The 22,163-nt window shown below is 35.0% G+C and overlaps 1 protein-coding gene across 3 annotated transcripts; it reads right to left on the reverse strand.

The window, feature by feature from the left end:
* Positions 1-361: 361 nt before the first annotated feature.
* On the reverse strand, positions 362-7,965 carry LOC124630231 (esterase FE4-like). Of its 3 annotated transcripts, none has more exons than XR_006984400.1 (4): positions 4,468-5,121; positions 3,050-4,320; positions 2,690-2,933; positions 1,509-1,641 (listed from the first exon to the last, which is right to left on the reverse strand). XR_006984400.1 is itself a non-coding variant. In XM_047163998.1 (4 exons), the coding sequence occupies exons 1-4, from the start codon at positions 7,614-7,616 to the stop codon at positions 5,137-5,139; spliced, it is 1,638 nt and encodes a 545-aa protein (XP_047019954.1). In that variant the 5' UTR covers positions 7,617-7,935; the 3' UTR covers positions 5,115-5,136. The 3 variants fall into 3 exon arrangements, 2 of the variants coding, with proteins under 2 accessions (XP_047019955.1, XP_047019954.1); XM_047163998.1 differs by lacking the exons at positions 1,509-1,641; positions 2,690-2,933; positions 3,050-4,320 and adding exons at positions 5,406-6,560; positions 6,831-6,946; positions 7,437-7,935 and having other exon boundaries at positions 5,115-5,323; XM_047163999.1 differs by lacking the exons at positions 2,690-2,933; positions 3,050-4,320; positions 4,468-5,121 and adding an exon at positions 7,437-7,965 and having other exon boundaries at positions 362-1,641.
* Positions 7,966-22,163: the final 14,198 nt, after the last annotated feature.

Consider the following 22,163-nt stretch of genomic DNA (forward strand, 5'->3'; position numbering starts at 1 on the left):
TCATCTTCAGCTCGTTGTCTATCTTCAAGAAGTTCAGCTGGTCCTTGCTATGTGGAACTCATTTTACTGGTAAATCATTTGAAGTGGGATTTCTGAAAGAAAAACACGATGTTAATGACAAAGCTTGTGAACATAGCTGTCTTATTTACGGAAGTTTATGAAAAAAAATATTGAAATCTACTTAAATATCTAAAAAATAAAATTAGACAGATACCTTATATAACTTCATAGCTTCTAGCTTCGTTATGGTTAAAAAATCACTAACATTGATTGTAATTACATCATTTAATTTTACTACAATGTACCTCTAAATAGGACGATAAATATCTTTTACATTTTAGGTAGCGTATTATTTACTGTTTCAACTCACCCATATTTAGCAAAATTAGTCAACATTGTTGTCATCCAGTCAATTATTGTTTGATCCTCTTTAGAAATTCTGTACGGGATTATAAAGCCTTTAAATATGTACAGAAGATCATCTCCGTGGCACGCACCTACTTCATTGGCATATCTGGTCATGTATTTCACAAAATTTCTATTACCAGAATAAGCGAAATAGAAACTGTACACGGGAGCATTAGACGTTTGCGTCATCAATTCAGCTTCCAGTGCAGAAGGCATTTCAAAGTACAAATGACCCAGTAAGTCTGTGACATTCGCAATAGTTTCTTCACTAATATTCTTGTCCCCAAAATAATGTTTCTTTAATTTGAGGGCTACCTTCTTCTCCTCTTGTTTAGACTTGAATTCCAAATCATTGGCAAAAAGGTTGCGTTTATTACATGCTTCAAGAGTTTCTTCTGTGTCAGAATTTGACATGAACAATCCCTCTTTGTCAGTAAAAGAGTACATCAGAGGAATATTTTTGGGCTTTTTGGTTATTAAGTTAAATGGCATATCACTAATGACCTGTTCTACTCCATCAAACTTTTTTTCCACGCAGGGTACTAGCAAAAGATTTTTATTTAGAAGATGTGGGATAGGTATATGAGCTGTCGCTGATACCAGGTCCTCATCAGACAATTTGGAATATATTTTGTAAAGTTCTTCTGGTTCTTTTGCGTCGTACCCTAGCTCCTTCACAATATCACTGGCTACTCCTATTGGATCATGATTTATAGCCCAAGCAGCTAAAGATGAGCCACTGTGAGATATGGCTCGTTTAAACAAGCCTTTTGTAGCTTCACTGGCAATTAGCAAAGATACTGAAGCTGAACCGGCACTTGTACCAAAAATAGTAACGTTATCTGGATCCCCTCCAAATGCTGCAATGTTTTTCTTCACCCATCGTAAGGCAGCTAGTTGATCTTTAAGGCCAGCATTGCCAGGTGCTTCTTTAATTCCTAGACATAGAAAGCCTAGTGCTCCTAGTCGATAGTTGAATGATACCATGATAACATCATGTTTAACTAAGAAATCAGGTCCTAATATCATTTTTCCTCCATCTCCGCCAATAAAGGCACCTCCATGAATATATACCATAACGGGTAGTGGTATTTTAGCTTTGGCTGGAACATACACATTGATCTTCAAGCAGTCTTGGGTTCCAACCACCACTTCGCTCATACTTTGTGTGCATCGCGAGTTCTCATCAACTGCTTTAAAGACTCCACTCCATTTTGGTGGGGGTAGTGGTGCCTGGAAATAAATAATTTAATGTAGAGTAGAGTTGTACTAGTACTTGTACTACCTACATGTGCCTATATGTAATATTAGATGGTACCAAGGATCTAGTCATAGCAGAAATATAAGGTGATGTAGATACGCGGTAAAGCAGGCCGTATGTTGCTCTAGCTCCCCTGAAATCCATTCAAACCTTCCAAATGAACATCATCCGACCTCGCGGTTGTGCCGATAACGCAAGTTTATTTAGAAATTCAGAAGACCAAAATAAATAAATATTATGTATGTTTATTTATATTTGCAATCTTATCAGTCAAATGGTCTCGAAACTCAGACTTTTTTTAGTATTTACACATACAAGAGGTATTTGTTAGTTTCATTCATAAACACTCCAATTAGAATGTTTTTTAGCTTCTTATCATATTCTTATCTACCAGATAAGAAAGCTGACCTCGACTATAATTATTTTAGTGTAATGCGGTTTAACCTCGTTATCAATAGTGATAACAGTTTCTTAATTATACGAGATAGTGGCTCTTTATTATTTTGTATTATGTAATAGTCATGATCACCTATTGGTTAAAGCATCTGCTTCATAAGTAGCTACTTGCATTGTACGTATGCGGATACGATTTCAGATCAAGCATCGTATTTTTTTTCATAGTTATTTTGTGCTTTCTAAGCTACTTTTTAAGCGTAACTTAGTCACAATTGACTACTGTTGAAAAAAAATATCGTTGAGGAAACTCTTACTTTCAAAATCCTGGAACAGCCAATAAGGCTATAATAGTACGCTCCTACGCTGTATGAGAAGAGGCCTATGCCTTGCAGTGGGAAAATAAAAAGGCTGATGATTTGGTGTAATTTAGAAACATGTACGAAATAAATAACTACTTGGTTTTCTATAATGTTATTTACGAATTAAGGTAAATGAAACAGAGTTAGTCAGAGTTCATGCAAAGCTTTATGACAACTTCATGAAATACAAAATATCACTACATTCTGGGTTAGTACAAAAATAAATAAATGATAAGTTTGACTCATTCAAAACCCCTGAACTGACCTTGAGGTACATGTTTCCAAGATTATCAATCCAATAAATGAAAACTAGTATATTTTATCTTCCAAAATCGTTTACTTTATTAGTTTTCCGGTATTTATTATAAATACCCTTCCACAGTCGATAGGGGTCCGGGTTAGGAATAGGACCCATTTTCAGTTCATCGTCTATGTACAAGAAAGTCATGTTGTCTTTGGAGCTTGGATTCCATCTTACAGGTAAATCATTCGCAGTCGGAGTGGGGTCTCTGAAATAAATACAGGAAAAGATGAGCTTGAACCATATCATCACATGAAGGCAAATTAATCTGTATTAGTAAAAATACCGCCAATACTATTGGTATGTAAAGTATTGAATACGTACCCATATTTAGCAAAGTTGGTCCACATTCTAGTCATCCAATCAATCAACTTTCGATCATTCTTGCTAACTATAAAAGGCCATACTTGCCCATTAAATAGGTACATGATTTCATCACCGTGACATGCTCCCGGCTCATTACCATACCCAGCTACATATTTTAGAAAATTCCTTCCTCCAGAATAGTTAAAATAATAGTGGTATATAGGAGCACTTGTCTTATTGATAACCATTTCAGATTCCAGTAAACTAGGTACTTCAAAATATAAATGTGTATTGAGATCTAGCAACGCATTGTAGTCTTCAAAACTAATATTTTTCGGACCAAAGTAATATTGTTTAACTGTACTTGATAGATTGGCAGCTTCGTCTTCAGTAGGGAATTTCAAGTCAGGAGCAAATATATATTTTGAATCTCTTTCTTTTAGTGTATCTTCTGTCTCATCGGGTAACAATATCACACCTTCTTTACTAGTTGTGCCGTATATCACTGATATATTCTTGGAGTTTTTCTTAAACAAATTATAAGGTAAATCTGTTAGAACCGCCTCCTCGCCCTCAATAACATTTTCTATGCAAGGATAGTGTATTAACTGAAAATCAAAGTATTTTCCAATCGGTTTCTTAGGTTTAGCTGCAACCAAATCTCTGTATGATATCTTAGAGAATATATTATACATTTCTTTTGGATCACTAGTTTCATAACCAAGTTCTTTTGCTACTAGACTAGCAGTAAATAGAGGTTGTCGGTTTAGTGCCCAACTGGAGGTAGATACACCGCTTTGTAAGATAGCTCTTTGAAATAATCCTTTCGTTACATCACTGGCTATCAACATTGACACAGACGTTGCTCCAGCACTGAGTCCAAAAAGTGTCACATTGTCAGGATCTCCACCAAACGCTGCTATATTTCTCTTCACCCATCTCAAAGCAGCTATTTGATCTTTAAGACCAGCATTCCCCGGAGCTTCTTTAATACCGAGGCAAAGAAATCCTAAAGCTCCCAGTCTATAGTTAAATGTGACCAATATAACATTTTGTTTGACCAGAAAATCAGGCCCATACAAAAGTTTGCCTCCATTTCCAATTATATAAGTACCTCCGTGAATATATACCATTATAGGATATTGTTTTTGGTTTTTGATTGGGACATAAACATTGATCTTCAAGCAATCTTCGGTGCCAATAACTCCAGCAAAAGAAGGTTGTGGGCATTGATAATTTTCATCTACTGCTCTGTATATTCCTTCCCAAGATGATGGTGGTAAAGGAGCCTGACAGAAAGGAATAAAGCAGTTAATATTTAGAAAACTATTTGTTCGATCTAATTTTTAACTTTAATTTACTGAACTAGGTTACCCGAAGTTATTTTTAGAAAATTGACCGTAAAATATTGTACAAATACAAATATGAACGCTTACCTGGAACCTCGTACTGCTATTAGTAGAAGCATAAGGTATGCCGAGGTATTCGAAAAAGGACCCATCTGTGCTGACTTTACCGCTCAATATTCCTTGCTCTATCCTCACTTCGGGCGCTGGCTGCTCCACCAAGTTCATTGCGAATAATGTAAATAAAACTAGTCTTTTCCCACTTTTCATATTTGATAGTTTAACTTTCACTCTTACAAAGCACGTTAAGTTTGTCGCTAAGGTTTTTACACTTAATATTTTTAAACTTTTAAAACAAAATAAAAGTAGAAAAGAAGATATTACAAGCTGTACGTGTTTACTTATAAAGCATGTGAATGTTTCTGATAAAGATGAAACACCGTTGTTTATGAGTTTCCTGTTTCAATCAATAAATGAAGTATTATCATAATGGAATGGAGTGATTATAAGTTCAAAGTTTTCAAAGCGAGTATTATGTACAGTATCCGTGGGCCTACTAATAATTATGAGCAATTATCAATATTTTATTACAAAAGCTATTGATAACAGTACTTTCAGAGGTCATATTGAATATTATGGAAAAATACTTTTATGCTAGACGATAAAGGGAGAGTATCTATCTATGTATAATTATCTATCTTAGTTTTAAGTCGAGACATTGAAAAGAAAACTTCAGGTTGAGTTACAAGAATCCAGATTTTATTTTTGAAAGTCATTCGGTGTATGTTTTTTACGATATTTTTCGTATATATTTTTCCATAATTGATAAGCTTCTTGATTAGGAATAGGACCCATTTTTAAATCTTCATCAATGTAAAGGAATTTCATTTGATCTTTGGTGCTGGGTTCCCATTTGACTAGCAAGTCGTTTGTAGGCGTTGGATCACTGCAAAGATAAAATAATTGAAATGATATTTCAAATGATACACAACAAGGCAAAAATAATTACGTCAAACTAGTATACACACCCATATTTCGCAAAATTACTCCACATTTTAGTCATCTTTTCTATAACTTTCTTATCATTATTGTTTATGGGGAAAGGCCAAATATTTCCCTTGAAGACATACAATATTTCGTCGCTATGACAAGCTCCTGGTTCATTTCTAAATCCAGCTATAAACTTCAAAAAGTTTCTTCCACCAGCGTAATTAAAATAGTAATTATACATGTTTGCTTTGTTATTCTTAATTAAAGTTTCCGACTCTAAGATAGCAGGTACTTCAAAATATAATTGTGTGTTGAGATCTATTATAATACTGTGTACTTCAAAGCTGATATTCTTTTCTTTGAAGTAGAATTCTCTCGCCATTTTTGAAACTTTAGATGCCTCTTCTTCTGAAGGGAATTCGAGATCTGATGCAAATATGTATCGTGCATTTCTTGCCGCCAATGATTCTTCAGTATCATCAGGTAATAAGAATATTCCTTCTCTACTGGTTGTTCCATAAATAACAGGTATATTTTTAGGATTACTTTCAAAAATATTGAAAGGATAATCTGTTATAACAGCTTCTTCCCCTTCAATTTCTTGTTCGACACATGGATAGTTCAGCAATTGAGTATCAAAATACATACCAAGTGGCTTTTTAGGCTTAGCTTTTATTAATTTTTCATACGGTAATTTGGAAAATATTTCATATATTTCTTTTGGGTCCTTAGTATTATAGCCTAGTTCTTTAGCTATTAGACTGGCAACCCATAATGGTTGTCGGTTAATTGCCCAACTTGATATAGACGAGCCACTCTGTATGATTACTTTGTGAAATAGTCCTTCAGTTGCTTTACTAGCTAGAAGTAAAGACGCGGATGTTGCTCCAGCACTTTGTCCAAAAAGTGTCACATTATCAAGATCTCCACCAAACGCTGCTATATTTTTCTTCACCCATCTCAAAGCAGCAATTTGGTCTTTAATACCAGCATTTCCAGGAGCTTCTTTGATACCCAAACAAAGGAATCCCAACGCTCCAAGCCTATAGTTAAATGTCACTACTATCACATCTTGATTGACTAGAAAATCAGGTGCATATATAAATTTACCACCGCTTCCTAGCAAGAATGCTCCTCCATGGATATAAACCATGACTGGTAATGGTGTTTTAGCCATTGAAGGTACATAGACGACCTCTGTGGCGCAAAGGTCACCAAGCCGGACTGCCGAACCTGAGGTCCCGGGTTCGATTCCCGGTTCGGTCGATATTTGTGTGATGAGCATGCTTGTTGGCCGTGGTCTGGGTGTTACTATATGTATTTATAAATATGTATATATGTAGCTATATGCAGTTTATCAGTTGTGTTAGCACCCATAACACAAGTTAATAAATAACTTACCATGGGGCTAACCGGCCGTGTGTGAAAAGGTGTCGCGACATTATGTCGCGACATTATAGACGTTGATTTTAAGACAGTCTTCAGTTCCTACAATCCCTATTAACGAAGATTGTGGACACTGGTGTATCTCATCAACTGCTTTGTATACTCCGCTCCAAGATGGCGGTGGGAATGGGGCCTAGGAAAGAAAACACCACTGGATAATTTGTATTTTTTTTGAACAGTTGCGATGAAATTCAATGATTTTTACCAGAATTTGGTACAAATAGAAACTTCAATTTTGGGTTAGATAATAAATCTCCGGATTCTTTCTTACTTTGTCAGAAATCAAAATAAAATATACAAAACAAAATAAAGAATAATGTCATTGCTTAATTGTTTAATGATTAGCATCATTTATAAAATTGAATGTTGTAATACGAGGTAACTACATAAATATAGCGACCTCCTCACCTGACCTCAGATAATACAAAGTATCGACGACCTATATTTTTGTCTTATCTTGCCGCCTGTTACTGCATGCATTGATAAGCCAGGATTTCTTGTACTACGAAACCGAATCTATTTATACAAACAAACTTTACTCACACTACGTGCATTACTTAAAACTATTCTAATATTAATAGAAGACTTGTTAAGTAAATAATGATAATATCGATCACGCTTACCTTGAACCTTGTGCTGCTGTTAGTAGTAGCGTAGGGGATACCGACGTATTCGAAAAACGACCCATCGGTACTTATTTTACCGCTCAAAGTCCCTTGCTCAATCGTCACTTCGGGTGCCGGCTGATCCACTAAATTCATCGCGAATAACGTAAATAAAACTATTCTTTTGCCGCACTTCATTTTGATGTGTTCGACCTTATCACTGGGTGTTAAAGTTCAATTTTGCTTGTCCATTTGCTTGAACCATCCGATTGAGGTTATGTCATAGCTTGATTAGTTACACTGAGGGAATTAGAGCTTTTAAACGACAAAATATTTTAGTTACACAGCACTCATTTTGATAAAGTTTTACTTGTATTTTTAAGTTTACGAAACAAAACACAGTAGCACCTTAATGTGTTCACCTTACGAGTGTTTATAATATTTGACAGTTCACCGGTTGGCCTCGCGTGACGCACACTGCGCACGCGCGCTGATACCGTGAACGCGTTAAAAAGAGATAGTGAATATTCTTTATTATTACTATGTATGTACTAGTACATGTGTTCTAGGAAGGGAACGCCGCTGCAGCGGCGTACCGGCCAAGTGCGAGTCGGAATAGCGCACGAAGGTTTCCGTACCATTATTTAGAATATGAGCAAAAAAATTACGTTAGCCCCCCAAAATATTTATTTTATTCTAGTTTTCAGTATTTTTTGTTATAGCGGTAACAGAAATACATCATCTGTGAAAATTTTCTACTCTCTAACTATCACGGTTCAAGAGATACAGCCTGGTGACAGACGGACGGACGGACGGATGGACAGAGGAGCGAAAACAATAGGATCCCGTTTTACCTTTTGGGTACGGAACCCTAAAAATGGAATATAAGTTCATTTATATACCGAAGACCACTAAGAACTGAGAACTGTGCTTTTTCTTTTATAGATTAAGGTGGATAGGATAGTCTGATGTAATTTTGCAGTTTACGTGCTCACTCAGTATACTATCATTGAAAGATTAGATAATTGACGACGTGACACAGGCAGAGCAAATTACGCAAAGATTATCTTGTTCCGCCTAGTTTCTCGAACTATTTAATACATGCGTCATCCTCTTCTTCAGACTTGTTAAATACCTACACTTTTGGAATTTGTTGGTTGATTATTTAATTATATAGAAGTTTCTAGAGGGAACAAAAATGTATCTTACGATTTTGATTATAATTTAAAAGCTGAATCTTAAACGGCTAAACGGTTGATTATTTATTTGTTTGTAAAACTACTATTCTATACATAGCAATAGAATACTAGTTACAAATTAAATGACGAGTTAAGGCAATTATACAAAATAATCACCAGAAATACTTGAAACATCACAAATAAATTCAAATTAGGTTCGTTCAGTTCCTCCATAGCCGACCAAATTACTGTTTATAAATAAAGATGTGTTGATCTTCCATTAGTACGCTTATAATGACCGTACAATTTAAATACAAAACGGCTCCTGACGTGCCTAAACAGGCCATTTTCTCGTCGCGTCGCATGTCCAAAATTTATTTGAATAAATTAGGGAAAAGGCGAAAACTGTTGAATTTTAACCCGATCCCGCACGTGACCGACGGACGGCGTCTCGTTGAATTTTAAATATTTTCCTACACTTAAATTATTATAATGCCATTAGGATATAATGACTCAAAGGCCCTTTGAAAAGGTTACAGACAAATGTGTTTGACAAATATTTGAAGTTGTTAGTATCAAAATCAAAATCAAATTGTTTTTATTTCAAATAGGCCTTTGCAGGCTCTTATGAAACGTCAAATTAGTTGCACGGTTCCAAAAAGTTGGTCTCATGGAGAAGAGCCGGCAAGAAACTCCATAGACACTCTTTTAAAAAGTAATATTGTCACAAACATTCTATTACATAACAATAGTAAGCTGATAAAATTATACAATGCAACTGAAAGGTAAACAGTAAATCTATACAATCCAAAGAGAAAAGAAAAAGACGTTTAATTGCCAGGGAAGCCACACATGGAGAGATGAGTTATCGCCATATAATATCTTTATCGTCAACGAAGTCTTGAATTTTATAATAAGCTTTTTTAATGAGGGTGGATTTTACAGTGTTCTTAAATTTTATATCCGTGAGATCGGTTACACACTTAGGCAGCTTGTTGTAAAAACGGACACAGTTCCCTAAAAACGATTTATTCGATTTCGTTAATCTGAATCTCGGAACTACTAGTTTGTGCTTGTTTCTTGTATTAATCGAATGTATATCACTTTTAACAATAAATTGATTTAAGTTTTTGCGTACGAACATTATATTTTCAAGAATGTAAAGAGAAGGAAGTGTAAGTATTTCAATTTCTTTAAATAATTCTCTCAATGACTCGCGAGGGCCGAGGCCATAAATTGCACGAACTGCCCTTTTCTGGAGTACAAATATTGAATTTACGTCCGCCGCTGCCCCCACAATAAAATACCGTAGGACATAATACTATGGAAGTAAGCAAAATACACGAGCCTAGCAGTAGCAACGTCAGTAATCTGTCTTATTTTTCTGACTGCATAAGCTGCGGAACTCAGCCTTTTTGACATTGCTGAGATGTGAGCACCCCATTGCAATTTAGAGTCTATGGTAATGCCCAGGAAGACGGTTTGCTTAATAACATCTAACTTATTATCGTCCAGAACGATATTGAGCCCTACTGGTGTTACATTAGGTAAAGAGAATTTAATACATTTCGTTTTAGAAGAATTAAGAAGCAAGTTATTCGCGGCAAACCACTTGCTCAGAATAACCAAGCTATCGTTTACGTTTATGGGACTAGATTCCTTTCTGTTAATTTTGAAGACAAGGGAAGTGTCATCAGCAAATAAAATAATGTCAGAGATCTCAGACATCATATACGGGAGATCATTTATATAAGCTAAGAATAAAAAAGGACCTAAAATTGAGCCCTGCGGCACGCCCATTTTTACTAATGACCCAGATGAAGTTGAGCCACTTATGTCCACTACTTGCTGTCTATTTGATAGATAGGAAAGGACGAGCGCGAGAGCTTTACCACGAATTCCGTAGTGGTTCAGCTTACAAATGAGAGTGTCGTGGTCAACGCAATCGAACGCCTTAGAAAGGTCGCAGAAGATGCCCACAGCATCCCGCGAATCTTCCCAGGCGTTTAAGATTTGGGTGATCAATCTTGCACTTGCGTCAGTGGTGGACCTACCCTTTGTGAAGCCGTACTGGCGGTCATGAAATATGGTGTTTAAATTAAAATGTCTTAACATCTGATCTAACATGATCCTTTCGAAGATTTTACTAAAGGCTGGAAGGATTGAAATAGGTCTGTAGTTGGAAGGGTTTTTCTTACAGCCTGATTTAAAGATAGGAATAATTTTGCTGAGTTTCATCAAGTCAGGGAAGATACCGTTGTCAATGCAAAGGTTAAAAATTTCACTAAGTATTGGGGCAACACTCTCAATAATGGAATTAATGACTGTGACAGAAAAGCCCCATAAGTCCTCAGTCTTTTTTAGATTTAAAGACTTGAATGCTCTTTTAATCGTGTAATCAGAAACACATTGAAATTTAAAACTAGGTACATTTCTACTGAAGTTTTGTCGAAGTAACGACTCAGCTAATATCGAAGATGAATTAAGGGACTTGGTAACCTCTACGGGAATGTTTGAAAAAAAGGTGTCAAAAGCATTGGCAACCTCTACCTTATCTGAGATAACAGCATTATCAATAACTAACCGCGGGTCAGCATCCCGCATTTTGGTTTGGCCAGTTTCAACGTTTATAATATTCCAGACCGTTTTTATTTTATTGTCTGATTTGGCTATTTTATTACTAATTGATTTCGATTTAGCAAGAATACATACCTTTTTAAATATCTTCGAGTAGTTTCTTACATAATCGTGAAAAGATGGATCAGAAGTCAATGACCTTTCGTGGTACAAGTTATATAAGACATCCCTACTTATCCTAATCCCTTTAGTAGACCATTCACTGAATTTAAATTTGTGAGTGATTTCAATAGTTTTTTTCGGACATGACTTATTAAGTTCCAGACAGAGTGTATTAAATAAATGTTTAAATAGTTTATTTGGCTTTTTACAGTCTATGTTAATACAATTTAATTTATCCGAAGTATTATCTTTAAATTTTTGCAAAGTTTTTTTGTTCAATGGTCTAAAGGTAATTTTCTTATTTAATGAATTTATTTTATTCGCTTTAAAACTAACAAGCTGACCTTTGTGGTCCGACCGTACACCAGATATTAAGGAAGAATGTTCAATATTACTGTTATTAGTAAATATATTATCAATACAGGTACTGGAAGTAGCCGTAATTCTAGTAGGATCATTAAACAAATAATTTAGATTAAATGAATTAAATAACGCTAAAAGGTTACATTTATCAGATGATTCAGACAAAAGATCTATGTTAAAATCACCACAAATATAGACTAATTTATTACTTTTAAAAACTTTTGAGAGAATATCTTCCATATGAATGAGGAATAAAGAAAAATTTGATGCTGGTGGTCTATATACGCATAATATTATATGGCTTTCTATCTCTGCACATGCTACCTCGCAGACGCGATCAACAGAGCCAGAGCTAATGTCTAATCTGTTTTTAAATTTTAAATTACTTTTAGATAAGATTATTGTACCTCCACCCTCAGCTGAAACTCTGTTAAACACACTGGCAACCACAAAATTATTTACATTAAATGACATTTTATCAGGCTTTAACCATGTCTCGCAAAGACATATTATATCAATAGAATATTTATCAATTAATAATTCAATATCTAAAATTTTGCCAGAAAAGCGGTTTATATTCTGATGAAAGAGAATAAGGTTACTACAATGCTTTTCTATTGTCTCAGGAGCTAGTTTAAATATTCAATCACCGTATTGTTAGGTAAACTAGACAATACTGATTCGTCGCTTATCCTAGGTTTTGTCATATTGTTATCTATGACACTGTTAATATTATATGCTAACAAAGAAGCAATCACATCTTTATATTTATTAGGAAAATACATACATTCCCTTGTTAAATAAAAATCACTAACAAACTTGTTAGTGTCAAAAAACAATAATTTGTCGCTATGACAACATGTCAGAGTGTACAAGAAATTGTTCAAACTATGAACATACTTATTTTGTTTGTCTGAAGAGCAATCTGAATATGGTAATGCACAAAGTATAATATTTTTCAGATCGAGTTTTATTAGGGCATTGATACCATTTGCAATGTCACTTTTAGTTAAATCAAGACTATCACCTATTAAAAGAATTAATGTGGAGTTAGCATCGAACTGAGTATTAATTATGTTTTTTATTATATAATTGAAATGTAAATCAGGGTAGCAGTGACTAGTTACAATGTGTGATTTAGAGAGTGAGTGTTGAATGTAGGAGCCTATACCTTTACCAAACCTGTCTGTGAATAAAATTGAATTAAATTGCTTGATGTTAGAGGAGCCCTCAACGGACTGAGGGGGTTCTGGCAGATTAGCTGCAAGCCGGGGTTCAGGCAGTGTGTCAGGTTGTGTACAGTTGGAGGAGAGATTGTTTACCAATGCCTCATACTTCTCTGCACTATATTTCACCAGGTCCACTAGCTCACCGGCCTGCTGCAAGCGGGCACTTAGTTCCTTTTGACAATCCTCATATTTACTGAAGATGTATGAAAGCAATTTTTCTTTGACGGTTAGCTGGTCGTGTAACTGCTGTATGTCCAGGTCATAGGTAGCTCTGCACTGTTCAAGTTCAAGGGAACAAGTATTTAACTGCTGTACTAGATTCACACGTTCTCTCCTAAGGTGCATACAGTTGTTCACCTTATTCTGTTTCCTTACAGTACGGTACTTTCTGATAATTTTTTTACATTTAATGTATTTCTTGAGTTTATTTTTACTTAAAACTAATGGACATTGCATTATGGTAACATCCCCAGTCAAATCTATAATTTCAGCCGAGCTGCACGCTGCTGTGGAGCTTCCTACCAACTCAGTGAACAGGTTGAGGGTCTCGGATGTCTGATCCCTAGCTTTGGCAGACTCGTACAAAGATATTGTCTTGTAGGCCTCACATAACTCCAGCTCTAAATCAGTTATACGCTTCAATGTAAGATGGTGCGTTTCACTGCATTCATGTAATGATGACACCGTTTGCTGAAGGTGGTTGTGTTGGTCGAGGAGGTCCATGTGCTGGATATGCAGCTCAGCCAGGTCATTCTTCAAAACAGTGTTTTTGTCAACAACGTTCTTAACTTCCACCTCGCTGTCTTCCCTCTCCTGCAGCAGCTGGTTGCAAAGTTTTTTGGAGGACTCCAGATCCTTCAGGGTGGCTCTCAGCTTGTCTTCTAAGTCTTTGATAGCTGTGGCTCTGCGTGTCGTCATTTTGTTGATACTTTCTCAATTTAATCTGAAATGTGAAAGTATACAGCTAAGTGGCTGAAAACTATGTCTTTTAGGACAAAATCAGGGGGTGATCATAAGTACCTATAACTGCAATGAAGATTAGAAATGAGTAAAACGAAAAAGATTAATAATTAAAACAAACAGAAGGAAAAATATTAAGTAAACAGGGTAGGGTGATTTAAAAACAAATAAAAAGTTTAACAGATTATTGAGAAATATAAATATGTATCACTATACTACTATGATTAAAGATAATAAGTTGCTTACAAAACAATATAGAAAAACTGACTAGGAAATTTAGTTGTAAGAATAAAATTGCAGGGACAGAAATGTAAACAATAGATTACATAATATGTATTTGATTTGAGTTTGAAATTAGGTTAATATGAAAAGGATGTTATAAAGTAACTTTTGTGTAGTAGATTTTGTAGTGAATGTGTGTCTGGGGCGAACGTTAACGTCGTCGATTCTGCTTCCACAATATTGTCAAGCAGAAGGAGACAGTAACTTAGCCGATGTGTGTGTATGGACGTTGCTCATAACAATGAGCAGTGTATTATGTATTGTTTAGTGTACAAACATAGAGACACAGTAATATAATACAGGTAAAACACAATACTCCCCAGTTTATTTGAAGATTTCAAATCCGTCCGTTTGACAGCTGGTTCACCGAGTAATGTTTTCTTCGTATTTTCAAAATTTACGACAAAAAACACATGAACTACACTATAAGCAACACTTGTTTATGTTATTTCACAATAATAAATGAATTTTAGGCTAGATTTACACACTAATATATATTTTTAGAAATAATATTACGGCGAGCCGTTTTTTCACGACTTATCACCGGTGTTGCCCTCTCAAAAAAGCTCTATATATCTACAAACATTGTGCTTATTTTTATAAAAATAAAAGTTAAGTACTTCAATCTCGTATATCATTATTTACGTATATACTAGTAACTCTTAAATAAGTACAAAAAAAAATATTGAGCCTCTTCGTCCAAAATCCACCAAAATTGGGTTAGCTAAGCTGGTTTCTTATTTTTTACAATTTGCCATGTTTCATGATTTATATCATCAAATGGTCTCTGAGGAAATTGCAGATTAACTTATGAAAATCGTTGGTACATAAGGATCTTCTATCACCCTAATCTTAAAATCGGAGTATTGGCAGATCCTGCTTCGAGGAATTAAGATCCGCACAGTAAGATCTACCGTAACGTTACCAAAAGCTTTGATCAAACTGCACCTAACGTTGATACCGTTTGCAATTCAAGCCACCTAAAGGGAAATACCCTTTTAAAAGAAGTTATTCGCCGGCTTCCAAGTAATAACAAGTTATTTGACAAACCAGAAGACCCGCAAAAACTTTTCCATCTCGCGCTTATGAATTCAAAAGTGTTAAATTCTTCGAGTACCGATTGGCGGGAGCAAAATCGATTTGCGATTTGCATCGAAGACGGGGAGCGACTCGGCTATTACTGATGACTCCGAAACTAATCTTCAAAGACTTCGTGAAGGTGCTGCTTGAATATATTTTAATGATACTTCATTATCATCTCAAACGGTATGCGCTTTTTGGCGGTCTGACATTTTTTGGGAATACAAGTACCTAGTAGTCTGCATGCGAGTGCACTATACAGTTTGTGCATCTGAAGCATGAGAGATGGAAAGCGAAATATTTCACAGTTATCCTGTGGAATTCTGTAAGCTAGAATGTTTCCGCAGAATGTACGACTAATGCAAAGAATTGCAGAAATAAACGTAAAACGCTAGCTGTTCATACGAGGAGTCACGCTATTTTCTCATGAGTGCGGTAAAAAGTACAAAGCGCGACCTTGTGTAGATATACATTTGTCGATTGTCAGGTAAGCGTGGTTAAAGAACTGTCGGCGCTACATCCATCACTTGTCGTATATACAAACCGCTAAAGAACGTTGACTGACAAAAACGATGAACAAAACCGGCACACATGCAATCCGTGGTCGCTTAAATCAGGAGCTCGGCATTATTACGCAGAAACAATACAGTGGCACAGTCGACCACTTCAACACGCGCGGGACTTTTTGCAGTTTTTACTACCGCCCAAATTTCGTTTCATTTCAACGTTCTGATTTAAAGCTGAGCGTTCAACGTGGCTTTTATATCGTAAACTAGTAAATTGACAGAATTTCCAAGAAATTTTTAACACCAAAAATGTACTGAGAATGATGACGTAAAGTCTTTTGGAATTGAATTTTTGCAGCTTGCTGGAATTGGGAAAATAGTTCTTATTAAGGTTTTTGAAATTTTTATCGAAAAGGTGTCTGTACGAAAGGTTCCTAATTATACAGCAAAGCTGCTCTATTATTTTTTACAACCTGAGCAGTATAAACTTCTTAACCAAGCAGGATCGACACCCAAACTGCATAGTCTCGCTTCTACCTCCTCACGAGACGATACAATTTCACAACTTTTTCTACCAATTCCTTGCATCCCATAGTGAAGTCCCAGCCTTCATCAGAAGCCCTGCCGGCGGCCCGCCAAGTAGTAATATTCGCACAATTAAAGCGCACACCAGTCGACTCCGGATTGTTTCGCCCACTGTACGGTGCACGAATTGTGGGAATATTAAAAGGACAATACAAATACAAAGGACAACAAAATATTAAAAAAGCATGATTTTGGACTTGTTGCTTTATTTAATAAAATTACACTAATAATTTTATGATTTTTGCGACCTCAGTCAGAAAGGACCATGCCCATCTGTGCCCCAGTAACGCCCAGAGAAAGTATATTACAAGATAGCCCTAATAAATAAAAACTAGAATTATGATGATAATTTGAAGTCTTAAAAAGCACCGGTTAAAAAATAAAAAAATAAGACATTCTTGTTGACATTGCAGTACATGACATCGTTTCAATCATGCTTTATTTATTACGGTCTGGAATCTCGTCCTTTGGCCCATGTATATATTCATTTAATGTATATATATTATATATATATTCAAATAACTGACATGTTTATCTGATAACATACAATTAAGTCATGAATTCATGATGATCATGAAGTTCCTCGTGAAAAACTAATAGCAATACTGTCTATAAACGATAAAATGTATAAAAACCAGTAGGAAGTTATCATGTTTAATGTCCAATATCTTTTGAATCAGTGCTTTATATAATATTAGATCTAGATATCTTACAAATATGGCTGTAAAGCTATCGTATGACATAGAACTGGAATTTGGGCATTGCATGGCATTGCTGACTTTTGACTCCATACTAATATGGGCATGATCCTTTTATATATGTCTCGAAAGCGGGTGAGCTATATTTTGAGCTGTAAATATGGACATACCTACGCATTGCTTTTATATGGGTAAGTTCAGGAGCGCTCAGTATAAGCCGAGTTGCCGAGTCATTCAAAGACAGTGTGCATCTAATTCACACACACAGGTATTATTCATCTGCTTTCATGATATAAAACTTCTACATCACTTTATAGTCTGTTTAAATTGCTGTTGGTGACCTAAATACGGGGATGCCGAAGTGTAACATAATGTAACACAGAGAGCGATGCCTTCCTCAAACAATAACACTATGTAAATACGTATATGACATCTCGTTCATAATAACCACAATAAATCAACCGTCGTGAACCTTTAAGAACGCATGACACACTTCAGTTAACCTAAGACAATAATAAATCTAATTTGGGTGACATAATTTTATCTTGAGAAGACGTTGATAGATCATCCGAAGACTTTCACATAACATTCATTTATAAAGGGGCGTTAAAACTCGACTGTTTTTGTAGTTCATTAATAATGAAGTATTGTGGGTATTAAGCGGATTGTTAAGGGTGAATGTTTGCAGGAGTGTGATACTGTGTGTTTAGGTTGAATCAGGTCGTGATGTGCAAAATCGGAGTTTGTCTTATTTACCGTGGAAAATGAGCATCATATTAAGGGTGGTTAAAAATTAGAACTAACTGTTTAAAATGAACAGTGAAGTTGATATCTTGAATTAATGGTTTTGCTTGAATGTTGGAATTTACTATTGCCCTTCTTGAGTAAGTTTTCAGGCACTTCAATTCTTTCCCAATTTCTTCATTTTACAATTATTTATAACAACGTAATTAAAATATCTAAGTACAGCAATTGCCAAACACCTTCCAAAACACCCTAAAATTTCATCCTACAACCGATAAACAATTTGGTTCTCCCAGCGACAAAATAAACGAACACCGTAAGATAAAGCCATTAAATAAAGCTGGCGGGGCTTTAAATAATCGAGTTAAGTGTGTGGCAATACCTTAGCGCGATCAATTTGAACTGGATCGTACAAAACGGTATTTATCATAATATCGTGACGTTGACTTACGTTGACGTGAAGGAAAGATGTGTTTTTGGAAATGTTAGGAAAAGCTGGTAACGTGTTATTGTTGTGATGTAAAGTTGTTTGTTTAAATGATTAATTTATTAATTATAGAATTGATGACCTAGGGCTTCAAAAGTGTTTTAATTAGAGTACAAGTTTGCCGGGGTGAGTACTTAGATAATACATACGAGACATGTTCACTAACAACGATCCTCGTAACTCACAAAAATAAATAATGTTATAGTTATGTATCTTTCTTAATTTTCTTCCAGGATTTCAGATGTATCCAACTGCCAAGAAGGGTCATGTTTTAATACATATGTTAACAAGATTTTATTAAATAGGTTTAACAAGATGAGTAACCGATAATCTTAACATGTTCATATATAGTCGTTTTTCTAAAACCGTACGTAGTAGTAATAGATGTCCATAAACGAGCTTAGGTTTAGTTCATTACAAAAAGGACCTTCTAACCTTTAATAGCGTAGCGATTTAACCGCGACCGTTAACCGTCAAGTAACCTGTTTACCTTCTCGTTGTAAACTAACTTGTTTAACCTACTTACTCTTAAAATCTGCGGTTAAACACATTACACTGTATATGACATGGTGCGGTTTTACACATTAGAACTAACTTTAAGAATTTAAACCAAAATATGTTTAGTTAAGAAGGAGGAAGAATCAGATGTATCTAGCCGTTTCCTATCTACATTAATTTATAGTTTGGAAAGACTCTAATTGATATCGGTTTTTCCGAGAGGTGACTGCATTTCTTATCTTCAGAACTCTGTTACTGAGTATTTCATCAGCAATGACTTTCAAGTAAGACTGGTAGTCTATTTTTCGACGAATTACTTCATATAGGTATGTCTTCATTTCTTAAAAGTAACATCAAAAATAAAAAGTCACTGATTCATAGAAACATTGCATCGAAACTTAGTTTACCTTGATAAATAAATAAATATAAAAAAATATAAAAAATTGATGATCTACTAATATGGTCACAGCCGAGCTAGATAAAAATGGCTATAAAAATGCAGATTGACGTTCAAACTTTACTAATCTAAACTAAAAAATAAGTAGTGCTGTCATTTTAGTTTCACAAGACAATCCTCTTAGTTTTTACACAATATTGTATACTAACACTGTTATAGAAGAAAAGTAAAACTTCTAGAACAACAGTACGGTACCATACAAACTGCTAGGCTGCAACGTCATCATTACGTGAGTGACGTCACGCGCGCCATGATTAATGTTAATGAGCGTCAGCTGTCTCAAGTACAATGACATAAGAAATGGTATGGTTAAGCCCTTTCGTGGGGGAGAATCTTATGTGTGTAGCGATTAAATACTTATTCTTGTTAGCTTGTGCCAGCGGTTTCACATACTTCTTGAGAGACTACTTCTGGTACCCAGATAAATACGTTAATTTATTCATAGTTAATTAAAATGGTGCTACACTAATTATAATTATTTACACAGAAAAATATATCAAAACAAAACAATAATATATAGACGACAGAATAAATCAATTTAAAACTAGCACGGAACAGTGGACATTAATATAATCAATACTTGTAGAATACTTAGCTTACATTCCTTGATGAAGGGTTCCAAAATAGATAGTAACTTTTGCTGTTCTACCATATTTTTGTTTGAAAAAAAAAAAACAAAATACATCATGCATTAGTTAAACCGTCCACATGTTTATCTAAACAAGTTTTTATTTATTTTCAGGCGACCTCATATTGCCTATCATAACTTGGTACAAACTAAAACAGTAAAGGTACGTCCCAGTGCACATAAATAAACAAACTACTAGTTGCCGCCGTGAAATGGCAAGGAAAAAAGTTTTTTTCTTTATTTTTGTTAACAAGTCACATCCTTTTATGTCGAGCGAAAAGCGTTGAATAAAGCTCTCTTATTTGGCGTAAAAATAATGAATACGGGGACTTCTGCTTTCTGCAAAATGTGTTTTGATTATTAAAATTTTAATGGGTTTCTGAAAATGATGTTATTTTTAACGTAGAGGTGCCATGGGTGTCCTTAATTTATTTGTTCATGTCAATTAGAGGGCACCTATTAAACGTGTTGACCAAGCAAAAGCAAACTGAGCAAAATAGTGATACTTTCTATTGATTTTTTAAATAAATTGACCCGATTATGAGTAAATTAATACATACCTACATCACTATAATATTTTCGAACATTAACCGATGATCGTTAATCCTTCAATAACCTGCGCCAGACAGTATAATATAAAAGTCCCCACATCACGGTGATAGAATATTGAAAATTCTCCAAGACCAGCAACCAAGAGGTTCCTCGAGTGAACCAGACTTGTTTAAGGATTTAAGATTTGGCTTCCTTGGCGCTCAGCCAGCGACTTGTCACTGAAAACTGGATGTTGCTTTTTAAAGTCCAATACAATCAAATTGTGTTAGACTTTTTCTCTTGCGTAGTAAATTGTTGGACTTTTATTTTTAAATGGTACAAGAAAGTAACTTCTAAATACTGCTACTGTATTTAAAAACTTAAAACAACCATTAAAAATTGCGATAAAGGCAATTTAGACGGTTAACAAATGCGCTATTTAGCAAAAGAAACATGTTATATGAGCAAAAACAAAAGTTAAAAATAAATGATTCAATAGAGCTTAACCTTTTTTTCTCAAAACTTAAAAAAATAAATTCGGTGAACATTCTAACCCGTTTAAAGACATAAAACAGACAAATTCTTAATTAACCTTACTTTATGCTAACTTCATTTACAACTAATAAGTACGAGACGCTCTTATTCTCCATAAAAAAGTTTAATTATTCAAGAAAGGCTACTGTTGCTGAATATTAATTTCGAAGGCTGTTTTATTATGAAGGACGCAAAGGTATTGTGTTGCAGGCGAGCAATTTGTGACGCGACAAAACGTTGTTAGTTCAAGCGAAGTGTCGAGTCTACGACGTTCCATTACTCGGTGATTTCGTGAAAATATGGAATTGAATGGACGCTTTGACTTGCTCAAATATTGGCTTATATTTTGTTAATTATGGATTTTGTTGTGAATCATAATATTATAATTATTTGATTTTTTAATGCTTTTGTGGTAAGTGTCAATAAGGCTGAGCATTATTGGTATGAATAGAACATTGTACTAGATTCTAAAAAATACTGTTAGCTACCCTTTGAAACTTACTAATAAATAGTTATCAGATCATCATATTTATCGCTACGCTATTTATTTTATAGCCTAAACAAATGTTGACTTAAATTGCTCTATGGGTTCAATCCCGAGTTTTTGTCGGAAAAAGTTAGAAAACGATCACAAATCCTCACGAACTTTCACATTCATATTAGTAGGATTTAACGTCATAATTCCCATTGCCCACCCATGGCATGGCAGGCCACAAAACCCGCGACCCTTTAAAGCCTGTTTTTGCGCCATCAGCCAATACGAAATGACGTCACAACCATAGACAAACGGGATCACGTTAACCCTCCTTTGTGTAACACAAAGCTTCCAGGTATTAGGGAAACGTGTGAATTGTGCACCTTACTTGATGCTGTAGATTGTGGAGGCTACACGGTTATGCTCTATAATATTCATAACTATATTGATAGTCTACCAACAGATGATAGAACTATTATTTAGTGGGAGTATGTGTTTTTGTTTCTTACGCTTTCTAAGTCTAACCGTTGAACTTCGTTCGTAATCCGTTGATATGATATAGCTTTTGGACATAGTTTTGCGATACGTTACCAGTGTACCAGGATCAGTTCTTAAATATAAAAGGAAGCAGACATCGTGAAAATAACTTTGTTTACAGCCGCATATTACTATTCTTTCCCACCACCTAGGACTCTTTTCCATTCTCTATTTTACATACCTACATTAGATAATTTTATAAACAATGTTTTTAATTCAAGTATTCATACCCAA

This window comes from Helicoverpa zea, chromosome 5, assembly GCF_022581195.2.
Source record: "Helicoverpa zea isolate HzStark_Cry1AcR chromosome 5, ilHelZeax1.1, whole genome shotgun sequence".
NCBI lineage: Eukaryota > Metazoa > Arthropoda > Insecta > Lepidoptera > Noctuidae > Helicoverpa > Helicoverpa zea.